At 30.8% G+C, this 16,918-nt stretch overlaps 1 protein-coding gene across 2 annotated transcripts in view; it reads right to left on the bottom strand.

Annotated features, from left to right (window-relative positions):
• Window positions 1-6,883: 6,883 nt before the first annotated feature.
• Window positions 6,884-16,918, bottom strand: part of LOC124952571 (RING-box protein 2) — a 31,129-nt gene continuing 21,094 nt past the window's right edge. For both annotated transcript variants that reach the window (XM_047502641.1, XM_047502640.1), the window contains one exon: window positions 6,884-7,147. In XM_047502641.1, coding sequence (XP_047358597.1) covers window positions 6,966-7,147 — 182 coding nt within the window. In that variant the 3' untranslated portion in view covers window positions 6,884-6,965. The remainder of the gene's footprint in view (window positions 7,148-16,918) is intronic.

Here is a 16,918-nt window from a genome sequence, read left to right as displayed (position 1 = left end):
ATACATTGGTTGAATCCGACAATGCTCTTTCGTTCCTTTCGTTTCCAGCACGTTGACTCACTAAATATAAACGCATTCCGAGACGAAAGCAGTAGGTATTGCTTTTATATAGCAAGTTCGGTCATCCTTTCATCCTTTCTTTTAAAGAATGTCTTTCTAAAAAAATTTGATTTTTTATTTTACGAAAAAAAAATGACCACACCAATTACATGGATCGTTTGCGAGTCTCTTAAGTATCACCTACCTGCCCTCTGCTCTATCTTTAGTAGAGAATTGAATGTGCTCTCGCTTTACTCTATTTATTGGCTCTTCATCATTTACTATTATCATTTCTTGACGTTCGTATGCCGAAATGACGTAAATCGCGAATCGTTGCTGGAATGAAAGGCACGAGGAATGACACGTGCATCTGATAACTTGATAATAAGTTTATTGTTGGGGAGAAATATATACTAAGAAGATAAGAAATATATACTATAAGAAGTAAATTCTTTAAATGAAACACATACATTCTTAAAGAGACGAAAGTTATGAGATAAAATTTATGTAAAGAAAAAAGAAAGAAAAAACTTTAATAACTTCGATACGGGATTAAATATAATAAATATTTTAATATCAAATTGCTATTTAATGATCATATAATGGGATTGAGTAGTATCAAATTAGTCATCTTACATGCTTCTCGTTAGATATATGTGTATATAAAAATTCGTTATAATACTGACTGACGCAACAAGAACTGGTTCTTAGATTACGTTTTAACCGTACGCAATGACCAATCAGAAGACGCCGTTCACAGGGGCTCGGCTAGTTAACTTTCGTCTCGTAATTTACGCGGGAAAGTCCTGGTAATAATCATTCGATAGAAATCGAAATTACTTTTCTTTTTCCTTAGAAAATTGAATTTAATTATTTAATTTGTTAAGATCTGTAAAATTTTTTTTTTTGAGTAATTACATTTTATTCGAAAGAGTAAATCTTTTCTTCTAATTTGTAAAACTTACAATTAAAATCAACTTTTTAGAAACCGCAGCTGTTATGTCTCTATTAAAATTTTAAACAATTTTACATTCCATTCCAAGAAAGTATAAATTCAGAATCGACCAACGATACGTATATACGCATATTGCGTGAATTCGTATGTCTCTTCTACCATATACACAAACATTTCGTTACGTACACATTCAACTAACGTTCTCTTTCTCCGTATGTTTTATGGAAAGGCTTCGAGGCCAATAATTCGTATCTTTTGCCGTCTTGAGTGTACTCGCAAAAGCGTGCTTTTCTCCGTTCAGAATTCTCTTAGATGTAATTTTCGATCGGCACGCTTTCTATTCGTAGAATTCACGTTTCTTCCTCGTCTTCTTTCCCCTTCTCCCACACCTCCTTCTCTCTCCTCTCTCTCTCTCCCTTTCTATCTCTCTATTACTCTCTTAGATTACATAGCCAACAAGATTCTCTCTTTCACACGATCATCTTAGGATCAATTTTCTTGCAGAATTCTTTCACGGATTCTCACCGTCATATTTATCGAATTTTAAATTGCTGGTTACCGCTTGTATAACTAACCTTGAATCAGAAAAGTATGAAGCTCGCGAGATAATGGCCGCAACTTCTATGTTTTATATAAGAGAAAATCGATCTTCTACGATAGGCGATCTCTTCTAACTGTATACGAGGAGCAAGTATGTTAACAAAAAATATTTAACGATCGCGATCCATCACGTCTATGATCTTCAGTTACATTCGAATCATGGGAAACGAATGAGTCCAGACCGAACGAGAGAGATCAAGTTGACACGAGATTTATACTTTTATTCAGGTGAGATTAAACCCGTTAATGGATCTCTTCTACAACAATTTCTAAGAAAATATTCGGTCTCTATCGTCAAATAATATACAATTTCTCTAGGATTTTGATTATATGCATTTAAAATTTCGAACTGGTATATATTTCAACTTTACATTTACATTTATAGTGGTACGATATCAATATCAGTCATTCGAACTTAACATCAAAGACATTCATGTGAGACACGTGAGATGTGTATTTTAGATAACACGTGTACATGTTTACATAGAAAAGATAGACGAAATCTAAAATTAGTTTTTGTTTTAAAATTAGTATGAACTACGTTCGAATTGATTCAATTCACAATTCACAAATTAGTTAAAAATGAATTTTTCTATACATCTGTTAAAATATGCGCGTAGATATGTACGTCTATTTTTTGTACTATTTTGTTTAAAACTATCGAAAAACGTTGATTACATATATCGTGTTGAATACTCGACGAAACTTCTGTTACCACGATATAACTACGAATTGTCTATTTTTAACTTTCGACGATACGATTGGTCGAGCCTCCAGCCGAGCCTCTTTCATCGAGTCTCTTTCACGTCGTTGCAGTACTCGTATGAGATATAACACACCTATACATAGGTACGCATGTATACATGTACAAATTGCATACATGAAAACGATAAAATAACTGATCAAAGTTTGACGTAAATAGGTCGGTCATATGTTTATTTGACTGATAGCAATATTGTTGAAATGACTAACGTTTTTTTAACTTTTATAAAAAGATCGTATTCAAAGGCAAAGAGGTAAAAACTTGTACGGTTTGAAAACACGAAGTATCGCTTGAGAAAAAAAAAAAAAAAAAATATATATATATATATATATATATATATATATACATGAGGAAGAACGATATAGATCGGGTCGATTGTTAAAGGTCACTCGTCGCGTGCAACAAGATCATTTCTATCCTTCATCGTTAAATTATATTCCTAAGGTATATTACGAGATTCTATCGTTCGTTTCAAGGACACAAATATGTCGATGTAGAATTTATAAAAACTTGTGATAAATCAAAGAGAATACTATTGTTTTTAAAATGTGTACTGATTACCGTAAAATAACATAACGTAATCTACTATGAAACATATTAAGAAATAAATAGATTCGTAGATAACAGTATACGTAAAGGACTAACTCGGCGCCGTCTCGATTTTCCTCGAGATATGATTGGTCGAGCCTTTGGTCGAGCCTCCACCGTAAATGACCTAATGACGCGGAAAGAGAATGCATGTGTTTCACGAAAGGACACGATGAGGAAAAAGAGATATGATGAAGAGAGGGGAAAGAGAAGGGGAAAGAGAGAGACAGACAGACAAACAGAAGGAGAAGGGAGCTCGATGTCCTTCGGCTATTCGCGAGTAGTTGGACAAGTGGTGGTACCGCGCGATGCGAATTGACCAACCACAAAGAAGTAGCAACAACTGCGAACGACCGTTCAGTTCGAGTTAATTGACTCGAATTTAATAAATTCCCCACACTTAACTTCACGACGATGTATTTTTCTTTTTTCTTTCTCTCTCTTTTTTCTTGCGTTTTTCCTCATATTATCGATCGATCCGAATGCAGGATAATACATGTATTTGATCGAACAATGAATAATTTTTTCTTGTGAATGTTTATATGTGAAAAACAATATTCTTAATTTAGTAAGTATAATCACTGATACGGCAAAGCGTGAATTCTCCGATAATTAAGGTTTAATAATTAACGACTACCGCTTTTTCTGTATTATTCATTCTATTTCGTAGGAACAATTACGGATAATTCTTGGTGTTATAACAGATAATTATGATAGTATGAGGAAAAATATTTCGAAGCCTATCCTCTGCCTTTTAAGATTTTTAGTCATTAAATATGAATTAAAATCTTAAACAATTGACACGTATCAATATTACTCATCAACATCACCTAGCGTGAAAGAAGGCAGGCGACAATTTCTCTTTCGTTGATATTTGTTAGTTCGCCCACTCTATGATTGGCATCATTTCTTTCTCGTTTGACCTTTATTCATAACGTCAGAAAAAGATGTATGTATGCTGATATAAAAAAGAAAAAAACGTGTCAATTGAGAAACAAGAATCGTAGCAGGCAATATTTATTCGATAATTTCATTTCTTGTGATCTCATGATATCTCCTTATTTGTTTCCTGATATTTTCGTTTTAATTAATATTAAATCTCTGTCAAATAATTTTTATTTATTTTTTTATGAATTCTCTGTCAAATATATTCGCTTTCTTATTATAATATATTATATTATAAATTAAAAAATTTTTGGTTTATAATATATTATATTATATCATAACACAACACAAAATTTTCAGGTATTGAATAAACTATTTAGTTAATTGACAATGTGTTATAATAAAACAATTATTGCATACAATTTCTCGAGTATTTGCTATTGATTTAACTCGATATCTCGATGTAAGAAATTTATTATTCTTGCCGCTATTATTATAGAAATGAAGGTAAGTGTCTCTCATAATGTGAGATGATGTAATTCATTGTCTGAGTAGTTAATTATTCGTTGAGATTATCGATTGTTATTATAAATTCGAGTCATTTCGAAATTCGAAATTCGAGTATCGATCGCACTTGATTCGCATGCTTCTTGTGAATTACACGATTATGCAATTTGCAAAGTAATGAGCGCCGATGCTCATTGGAATTTGTTCTTTAAAATGACGCAATCTTTGATGAGATTCACGCGACGTATTGCGATAAGCATCGTTTAGATCGAATCATCAATCGTAAATAATTTTTATACTTTTAATGTGTACTTTGATCTGATTTATAATGGAAATCTGCAAAGAGATCTATCGTGGCCAAAATCGATTATTTTTGTTTGTCTCCTTTTCCTTTCTTTTTTTGTTTTTTATTTTTTTTTTTAATACTTAACTTCAGCGCGTGACAACCTGTTTATCTTATATGCTCATATTGGGCAATATTTAATAAAACTACAAATTAACGATAACAATTGAAATACAGGTAACCTAAATATAATGTGAGCACAGTTTCAATATAATGCGATCTTGAAATTCAGATAGTGACTCTCATGTAACGCGGAACATAAACAACGCAGTTTTGATATAAACAATCTTAAAATTTTTAGATTTTTATTCTTTTACTTTATATATTTTTAAAAATGCATAAGTGCATTAGTTTTTAACCTTCGATATGCTATGTCGACATTACAGTAATTATTATAATATGTTCAACGACTGTTTTGTTTATAATTTTTATAATCTTACATGTATGTATGTACTATTATTTATTTCATGGTTTGTATATTAATTAGTATAAATTGTTTGAATTAGATAAAAATATTTTTCATTTTGTTATGTCAATGTGGTTTATATTATTTAAAAAAAAAATCTTGAAATAATTTAAAAAAAATACTTTGGAATCTAACCTCATTTTTTTTCAATTAGAAATCTCATATAACACGATTTATGTAACGTGGCATTTCTATGAAACGCAATATTCACATTATACGAGAATTATCTCACTTCCATAATCTTACACATTGACTAAATTCATGAAGTGTCTAGGTTATAATTTTTCAATAATTAAAACTCTTACACATTGATTTTGATATATTGCATAGATTAACAGTATATTTACGCTGAGGTTCATCAACAATTGAAACTTTCAAACTGACAAATTATTCATGTTCTAAATCATTGACTAATTATTTCGTATAATCATATTTTCACCTTATTTAACATTTTGATTAGTATTTTAATAAGAATATAGAAAAAATAAATAAGAAAAAAATATTCATTTCACTAAGATGAAAAATTCAATTATTAATCATTAATACAATAAATAATTGAATGGAATATGGTATGAAATAACGGGATAATTTCAATCACCGATTAAAATTTTGCATCGATTCACAACTTTGATTATATTTCTTTCATTTTAGTTCAAGACGATTTGAATTAGAGACTAATAATTTACGTGACGCGACAAAGTATTAAATATTACATTCTGTCAGCAGTAAAGTATATGTTTGGTTCGTAACAAAGTATACGTTCTAATACACACTGAAGCGGACGTTCGCGTTCTGACCGTGGTAGCATATCCGCGAATAACGGTACCTTAGCAAAAGTGTTAAAAATATAATTGTTAATTGCCGTTAGTAATTAAATATTTAATTTTTAATTGTTAATTATTCGTTGAATTATATATCGTGCAGCATTTCTATGAGAATTACGTTAATCAGAGTTTGAAGAAAAAAAATCCACAAGTCTGATGTCGCTGACGTGGCGTCTTTCAATTTGCTAATGTGTAATTTTTACCAACAACACGACAACAACGGAAAGCAATTTAAAAATCAGTTTAAAACAGTTTAAGTATTTTTACTCACCAGAATACATTTTTTTTTTCATTATTATTTTTTATCAACGCTCTTTTTTTACGAGACTTTAAAATAATACAATGAGAGATGCGATCGCATTGGAGAGGAGAATGCATGATTTACATAAATCATGGATTCACAAATCCATTGTTAAGATAAGACATTTAATTGAAAGAAATAAGAGAAAAAGAAAAGAAAACAAAGAAGAAGAAAAAGAAAATAACTTCGCATTGGAGAGTAGAATGCAATGATTTACGTCGACATAAAATATTAAATTTAAAGAAATAAAAGAAAATGAAAGAAAAAAAAAAAAAAAGAAAAAAGGAAACAAAGAAAAAAAGGAAAATAATTTTGTAACATGTATATAACATAAAAAAAACAAAAAAACAAAAATGCAAGATTATCTTTTGAGAAATATTCTTTTTTAAGATTTCGTAAACATACATTCATGAGGAATCGCTAAGGCGATTATGAGAAGTATAGAAAACTCGTTCTACGAACCTTTTTTTTTTACTGATATTTTGCGAAATCTATATAATTACATTCAAAGAATGTGATGGACGCCGGAGTTTTATACGATTATTATCGATAATTGAACGAAAAATAAAAATTAGACAAAAGATGGTGCGTAGGCAAAGAAAACAAACGAAAAAGAGAGGCATAGTATTATTTTAAAAAGAAAAAAACAAAATGTTTAATGATGAAATATAATATAGGTGTCCTAATCGCATCGTTATTTTCCCATTCTTTGGATGGACCATTCCTGTTGACATAATGGACAACGATTGTTCTGCTTCACCCACAAGGACATGCAACAGTAATGAAACGAATGGTTACACTCGCCCCATACGACCACGCAGTCTTGTCGTCCGTAAAAGTCCTTCTTGCTTTCTGCCTGGCATCGTAAACACGCGTCTGAAAAATAAAAGATAAAGAATGTCAGGATCTTGTTCTCCTTTATTTGAGAAATTTTCTACTTCTCTGGATCTTTACCTTTCAAATCGTTAAATGGCAGATTTATATATGTATAAGTATACACACGCACACACGCACACATATATGTAGCAACCAAAATGAATATAAAGAAACCAAGATTTGCATTAGCTCGACCTTCTGTGCCGAAATAGTAGAAACTCGATAAATTAATACGAGAACCGGAAAAACATGCTAATACGAAGAGTTGAATGTTAAACCTGGATAATTTTTAACTAATACGAAAATCTTTCCTTCTCTATGTATATATATATACTCTAAATATATATTGCACATAAAGAATATAAATAAAAAAAAGAGATAGCGATGAGAATAGACAAAAAAAAGATAAAATATAATTTATCCGTGATCATTGTGTAAATAGACGAGCAGGCAAATTTTTGTTTTTCCTTTTTTTTTTTTTCTTTCTCGCCGTAATCAAAGAGAAGGACGAAGAGAAATATAAGAAGAAGAAGAGGAAGAAGAAGAAGAAAAAGAATAAGGATGGAAAGAGTTCAAGGCGATCTTAATTTTGTGCGTGCGTGCGTGCGTGTATGCGTACGTGCGTACGAATAGAATAGCTTATCGGTTTATTTTGCGACTTCTCATTACTTTACACCTACGTAAGATTTTCAGTTAATGTCACGTTCATTTACGTTGTGAAGTTTCTGTCAAATATGTGTGCATATATAAACGTGCTCTGTTCGCAAAATCGATGGAATTATCGCGAAGACTACAGATGCACCGTCATGACGGAACAATGAAATATCGATTATCACAATAGAATCCATGATAGATAAGAAAATAAATAAAGTGATATTGTTTGTAATACAACATTTGTGAGATAATATACTCTAATAATAGCAATAACACTAACAAGTGTAATAAGAATGAATATAATACGTCGATATAGATTATATTTAAATTTTCTTTTTCTTTTCTACAATAATTATTTCAACTTATTTAATATGTTTTTTCTTATCTACAAGATTAAATAAAAGAAAAGAAAGAAATATTTCTACTACGTTTTTACATTCACTATCGTCCACATTTTTCTAAAAAGATAATGATAATTCATAACGTCAGTGTATACGTATTTTAATTAATCTCTTCCTCTCCCTTCCCTCCCTTTCTCTTTCTCTTTCTAATTTTTATAAATAATTCATAATAAAAAGGATTCGGAAGAAAAACTTGTGAGAATGATTTTTTTATTGAATGTAAAAGGAATTATTAAGAATTTGAACGTTATCGACAGACAATAATTAAAATGCTTGAAAGATAAGACAAACAAAGGTAACTTCATGACTCGTAATGAGATGCGCTTTTAAAAAGTTCATTGTTGCGCTGCAAAGAGATAGAATAGAAGGGGTTCGATATTAACCACGATATGTAAACATCTTTATGATCATCGATCCTCTCGAGTCGTGGTTCGCATTGAATGAGACATATCATCTTACTCGCTGTCTCGTTACCGATTTACGTATACATATACATACATATATACACACACGTATATATATATATATATATATATATATATATATATATATGCAACGTTCAGTAAAATTCCACTGTCTTATCTAACAACAAGTCTAGGAGCCGCCTTATTATATACGATTACCAACGTTGCTAACATCCACCTTTCTATATGTATGTGAATATTACGATAGTATATAAAGAAATACTCGCTATCAACCAGTCGCGTTAATATCGTGTTATCGTGTACGAGAATAACGTATCGTGCATTTACGAGATTATAAGAAAAGTTGACTAAGAGAAATTCTCATGATGCTTTGATCTCGATTTTGATCAACGCGTGAGATAATTCATTTTTATGGATATTTCAAGACACGTTTCTTCTTCTCGATAAATTATCAAAACACTTCTTTAGTCTAATTTTTGTCGATCCCGTTTTAAAACTGCGCTACGTATTAGATATTTTTTTCTTCGATATACGAAGATAAAAATTAATCTTATATCGATCAAACTGATTATGAAAATAAGGAATGAGGATTATACAAGATTAGATAGATAGAATCATTAATTAAATTCATTGTAAATTATCTTGCAAAATAATTGAGATACAAAATTTACAAAGAGCGCCTTAATATTCTTATTCGAAAGATAAAAATCTGGATGTCGACGAGTCGATGGAAAAATCCCATGGGCCCTGAACTCGGTCGAATCTTTGTTGTCCTCTTTGTCTTCTCTCTCTCTCTCTCTCTCTCTCTCTCTCTCTCTCTCTCTCTCTCTCTCTCTGACTCTCTTTTTCTCACTCAGGATAATGTTCGATGAAAGAGAGAGAGAGAGAGAGAGAGGGAGAGAGAGAGAGAGAGAGAGAGAGAGAGAGAGAGAGAGAGAGAAAGAGAGAGAGAGAGAGAACTTTCCATGCGTCTTCATTCGTTGTTATCTGTCGGCTACTGGCGCTTCGTCTATTAATCCTCGACAGTTGAGGGGTGACTCTCTCGTTGACCCCCACCAGGGGATCCCAGCCGGAGACACACCAGACGTGCCTCCAAGAGCCGAGGAAACGATTGGGCCAATTAACGTCGTCTTTGCTTCGTCTTCGTTATCGTTGTTATCGTTGTCGTTGTTGTCGGGGATATTGTCATAATATCGATATATGATCGGACCGTATCGATTTCTCGATTATTCTTTCGAGGTTATCCTTTCCTTCCATAGATAGTATCTACTTTATCGAACTATTACGAAGACACATAGAATGTCTTTATCTTTTTTTATAAGAAATCTGATCATGTTGTTTAAAATCATTTCAATCGAGATTAGAATCGACGAATCTCGATTTTGAACGATTTAGGAATCATTTATGAAGTGTGGAAATAATTATGATAATTATTAATGGAATATAATAATGGAAGATAAAATCGTAACAGAAACTGTAATTATTTTATTCGAATAATCTAAATTTTTTTACTATTTGAGGACATCTTATTTATTAAGAATTATCGCTTTTAACGAAGTTAACGAATTTCGACATTTTACCACGAAGTTATTTTCTTAGAAGATTTTCTTGATGTATTAGATAGACCGTATTATGAACACGTATTATGTAACTAGATATATAGTACGTTGATTGATGCGTTCGTACAGCGAACACGTTTTAAGACCATTCATCCGTGTACGAATTTTATCCAGGCTGAAGAACATTCATACGTCCTGTTTCTTATCCATTCAAGATATATACCTCATAATCGTTAACTCGGTGTAAATAAAACTGTTTCGATCCACCGTGAGAAGATATTACGCGAGCAAATAATTTCTCGATCATATGAGTCGTTAATTATGGCTCGCTTGCAATAGCTAGAAAAAGAAGTGCATATATCGCCTGACGATGGACTGCCAATGAGTAGATCATTCATTAATTCGGTCCTTAATTAAGCTAGCTCTGGTGTATACGTCCATAGGCGTGTTTATATGTGCATAGATACATACATTAATCATCTTGACATTCGAACGTTCGAGAATTACGAGGGGACTAGCGAGAGTTTTAGTTCGATGGGTTAATCTGTCGGGACTTACATGCCATTCAAGATTCACATATTGTGCATGTAACACTGAGTTAGCCTTTTAATTGCGAGTTCATGGGTTTACAACATTGCACGAGCCGATATACAGTCTTCTTTTTTGCATACGTAACGAATTACTTAACGGACTAGGATTGTTTGGTTTTAATCGGATTCGATATAGATTTAAGGACGTTAAAGGAATCAAAGGGCACATCGATGAGATACACGACGCATGTACTCGACTCGTGTGATATGAATAATAATAATAATATATATATATATATATATATATACATACACACACACACACACACACACACACACACACACACACACATATATATATATATATATATATATATACACACACACACATGTATATATATATATATATATATATATGTATATAATGATAACAATTATTTGCATTTAATTTTACGATTAATTTCACGATCCTACATAGAATCGGCCTTGTTTCTCTTCCGAATGAACATGATATTTTTATTAGTTCACCTCGTTTTAACAAAACCATCTAAACGTTCTAAATACTCGATTGAAATGACGCATAATCATCGGGTGTCAGTACGCATTTACATCAAAACTACTTTAATGCGCATTCGTAAGCGTCATGGAACACTCAAGCATTCGAGCACAATGCGGGCAAATGGTCATTATTCAATACGCTTCTTGATATGTCTCTAACACGCAGAGTCATTTGGTATTAACTCGAAGACTCATGGCTCCGACGTGACACGAAATCATTTTGAGCTCACCAAAGGAATCTATATGATCTCAGCCGATTGTTGTTGATGAAGAATCATTAACGATTGTAGTTTTCAATATAATTACCAATCGAGATACTATGTGGCGTCATTTTACAATTTTTTTTACACGTTTCCATATAGTAAATCATCAAGATCTATTGACTTATTTTATGAGGATTATAATCATTCATTTTACTAATTGCAAATAAATATCAATGCATATATAAATGCGTTGACATTTTTGTTAAATGAAATCTTAATTACACACAACGAAGAATTTACGACGATAAGCACGATAATACCTGTTATCACATACATATGCATAGTATAAACATACATATCGGTCGAATGTTTATCTTCTAGGATTATGACGTATTAACCATCGTTTATATATATACATATTGCAAGAGATCGACTGTTTATAAGATGGGACTTAGTTTTTACTTTTTCTACATTTGTTGATTACTAGTCACATTTTTTTTGTTAGTATATATTATTAACGAACAAGATATTTTTGAGTTAAACATAACTCGTCTTATATATATATGTGTGTGTATGCGTGTGTGTGTGTGCCATATCTAAGCATAAAATGTCTGATCGATTGATAAAAAGAATTGTATTAATTGTAAATAAATAACATAAATTATATTAGAAGTCATTAATACCCAGTAAGATTGATAATATGAGTTAGACGCATCAAGACAGGATAATATTATAGTTTAAAAAAATGTCTATATTTCTGTAACAAATATGCAAAAAAAAGGTTACTATATTCATATTATTGTCTTGGACTGTACGCAACGAAGGACAACGAAACTTTAAGATAACATTCGGAACGTTTCAACAAAAGTTCATTGTGTTTAACCATAAAAGCAATAAATGTGATAATTTTATCGTGCAAAAAGTAACAAAGTTAATGCATTGAAGCGACTGAATAATAAAAAGAAAAAAGAAAAAAGAAAAAAAAAGTTTTGATCAATCACGATGATACCTTTCTCGAAATTATATTATTCGTATTAATTTTGATAACACTTATCACATAGTAAAGTTTGTATGTTTAAATGAATGGAACAAATTCAAAAATTACTTCCATGAAAGTACCACTTCAAAGCTTATCATTATCATTATACTAGACTTTAAATAGATAATGTAAACTTTCGACGATTTCGAAGTTCGAATTTCCGACAAGAAAAGGCGGGAAATTTAAATTCGTGTTGAAGATCAATTCTAATATATTCTATTTCATAATAAATAAATTCTGACATATTTTATTTTATAATAATCAATAACGAATGAATTGGTTAAATGATTAATTAAAAGCTATTGTAATGTCTCATTTCCTTTTTATTGGTGTTTTCATTCGATTATATATGTATGTGTTTAAGTCAACTTTAAACGTTAGCTCCTCCTAGCATAATCATATGATAATTACGGAGGTTGATGGAAAAATACTATAAACGAAGTTAGACATTCGTTTGACATTGATATACAACGCATATATGTATTTGTACGTACGTAGGTGACGCCAATATTTTTCTGCGACATTTTGCATATGCGACAATAAACGCAGAACCAGTAACGATTGAGAGAGGGAGAGGGAGAGAGAGAGAGAGAGAGAGAAAGAGAGAGAGAGAGAGAGAAAGAGAGAGAGAGAGAGAGAGAGAGAGAGAGAGAGAGAGAGAGAGAAAGAGAGAGAGAGAGAGAGAGAGAGAGAGAGAGAGAGAGAGAAAGAGATGTGTGTTTGTTTCATTGCAATTAAAATACAAGCCTTTTCCGATTTGTACTGCGCAATTTCATTCTTCCACAATACCTTCAATCTTTTAAAATACGATTTTTTTCTTTGATCTTAGTTTTCCTCCTACTCCTTTTTATAGTCGTTCACAAAACATGCAAACGTTGTTATCGTTGCTTTTAGAAACGAGAGTCCTGCTATTTATCATAAACGGAAATGAAAGCAACTGAAATCGCTTGTTTCCATGTTGAATATGTATATACATACATATGTATACTTACTTAGAGAATAGAAATAAATATAAAATCTAAAATAATGAATTACTTTAACGTTAATGTTTCTCTTACTGACGCAACACGTAACATTAAACATTTTTTCATGGACTTATAATACATATGTAAATATGTAAAATGACAATCGATGATGCATTGGATGGTTACATTTCCGTATATCAATATTGCGTAGAAAAGAAAGTAATTAACCTTGAACGATGTATTTCATCACATGATGTTGAAAACTGGTAAACACGACGAAAAGAAGTAAATAATAAACAAGAGAAAAAAACAATGCGAGTCAATGTAATGTAATGATTTACTATTTTGTTTGCATCAACTTCAGAATTTTCGATACATGATCAAATGTATCCAACAAATAAACCTGTAGTATGTAACAAGATATATTTATTAGAAATTTGAAATCATAACTAAGTGCGTTGTACTTGGATATTTATCATAATGAAACGACATACTACTACGACATATATATAAAAAACATATGTATAAAAAAGAAGGCAATATACTGATCTATCAATAATACGTAACATATATATATATGTATGTGTATATATATATACATGTATTTATATGTGTATATATATACTATAAACATACACACACACACACACACGCGCGCGCAGGGTATATACCGACTCCAATAGTTTTAGTAAACTGTTCGGCAGTGGATTCTATATACGAAAACAATAAAAAAAAAGTTCATATAAACATATGTTCTTTTTTCTTGTGTGTATATATATATATATATATATATATATATATATATAAATTGTTGTATACGTATATAAAAATTGTTTAATTATAATATAATATATATAATTACTTTAAATCAATAAAATATGATATTTATAAATTAAAATTTGTTAAATGTACCTATACAAATAATAAGTTTTATTATAATTAAAATAAAATAGGAAAAAAAACGTATCACTAAAATTAAAAAAATCTTATAAATTTAATTTCTTGGTTAGAATATATATTAAAAATAAATAAATTATATAATGTCAATGGCGATTTTATATTAATAGGGATAAAAAGTTAATTATGTGTTAAAGATATATTTAATGACTAATTAATGTTAAAATGAAAAGAAAAAATTGTATCTGATAATAGACAAAAAATTTGTTTTTGTTAATTATTTCTTAATGCTATACCTAAATCATAATTGTTTTAGATTTTTCAATTTCTTTCTATTCATACATATGCATCATTATTAAAAAGAATAAAATTTTCACAAAATAGAATAGAATTATAAAAAAATTTAAACATCTATTGTACAATGCAATATCTAAAACCATTAATTTTTCAGATCATAAAATTTTGTTCAATCGTATATATTATTAAAAGAAATAGAAAGTTAGTTTATGCCTTAAAGGAAGATGTAGTTACGAATTTGTGCCAAAAGAAAATTAAATAGATACATTTATAATATTTATATATGTACATAAACACACACACAAACACACATGCAGAAAGTTTTATTACATTTCCTGCGTCACAGTTAAGTTTATCAAAGTATATCTCCGGTTAAAAAAAATTTAGCTGAAACTTTTGCGTCATGATTGAAATATTCTCTCGCGAAACGATATTCAAGTCGAACATACGTATTTTATTTTTGATCTGTCTATATATTGTTAGAACAACCGAGAACGATGTATATCCTTCGAAATAAATTTCGTAAGCGAGACTTTCTTTGCCTGGTGATGTGTGTACATATATATGTATACATTCGTTGTATATATATTCGTTGCTCAAGATTTTTATCATAAAAATTCTATTCTATTAATTCAGATTCTATTAATAAATTCTATAATTAATCAGCTAATGTTAATTAAAATAAAAAGTTCTTTCAATGTCATTCGTTATTATTGAATCCATCGAAAATCACGATGAAACTTTTACGAAGAAATGCACCCTATTATCTTTCTGTTCATGATGCAAGCTCGGCAAGTTCCAAACGCCCTTTGACAGAGATTGCCGGCGATTCACGTACATGACACGTACACGCGTGCAAGTAGCAACATGTATGTGTGTGTATGTACGTGTATACACACACACACGAGAAGGTGTATCTCCTAACGTCCGGACTAACTTGGGGAGGGCAAGTTTGTGGAGAAGAAAGATACGGAAGAAGAAGCGGTAATAAGACTTCCAGGAGAGAGGGATGCCAAGCGTACGTGCGGATAGGCGTGTGTGCAGAAAGCAAGCGAACGAGAAAAAGAGAAAGAGAGAGAGAGAGAGAGAGAGAGAGAGAGAGAAAGAGAAAGAGAGAAAGAGACGGAGAGAGAGCAAGAAAGAGAGAAAGAGAGAGAAAGATAGAGAAAGGGAAAGACAAGTCTGGCGACTGTATACGGACGAGTACGTTGCCGAACGAGGTCGAACGACTCGAACCTTCTACGGGAGATCTGAGAAGTTGTTACTATCGTCACCGTTCGAATATACTTGGTTTCTCATAATCGATATGCTTTCGATGTATTATATTCGGCTTATCATCAATTAGTCATTAAAAGAATTGTCCCTTTTATCGTAGAGATAATCGTGATTTGAACGAAAGATCACCATTTTGCTATCTCTGTTTCTTCTCATCTTTGGACAGATGTAATGAACAGAATAACATTTCTTGTTATTTCTTTTCCTTTTCCTGTTTTTTTCTTCTCGTTTTTCTGTTTTCTTTTTTTATTCTTTTTTTTTTATTTTTTTTTTTTTTTTTTTTTTTTTTTTTTTTTTTTTTTTTTCTCAGATAAGAAACTTCGTATGATAGGTCTCTTTTTTTTTAGAAAAATACAATTGGATATATGATTTTCTATAGAAGAAAAAAAAAATTTTACTTCGTGTTTAAAACTTTTAATGGTTTAACATGTAAAGAAATATATCTCTGTAGATAAATAGATTGCATCATGATTAGGTAGGCAAATAGTAATACGTAATAATATCTTGTTTTTTTGTTGGTTTTGTTCTTATTTCTTCCTTTCCGGCTAAAGACCACATTTCACGACAGGTTCGTCTACATAGAGTAAAGAACAGACGAATATATCAAAAGTCAAATAGAATGGGTGAAGGAACGTGGAGAGGAATATGAAGGAGCAAGAGGACGTGCTTGTCTCTCGCGCATGCCCATAAAATCACTTCGTCCAAATAAATGAATATATACGAGACCTGACGCGCGTAACAACATATGACCATATCGAAAATATAGATTTTAAGGAAGGATGAAGAGAAAAATGAACCCAATGTGCAAGTTTCGACCATTGATGCAACCACTTCGTAAATATGGATTATATTATTGATGAATTATTCCATAGAATGATTTGATTAGATCAAATGTTATTTATATATACATATATATATATATACACATATACACATATACACATATGTAAAATCGACATAACACGGTT

Source organism: Vespa velutina, chromosome 10, assembly GCF_912470025.1.
Source record: "Vespa velutina chromosome 10, iVesVel2.1, whole genome shotgun sequence".
Taxonomy (NCBI): Eukaryota; Metazoa; Arthropoda; class Insecta; order Hymenoptera; family Vespidae; genus Vespa; species Vespa velutina.
The sequence above is the reverse complement of the archived record's forward strand: the minus strand, read 5'-3'. Positions and strand labels throughout refer to the sequence as shown.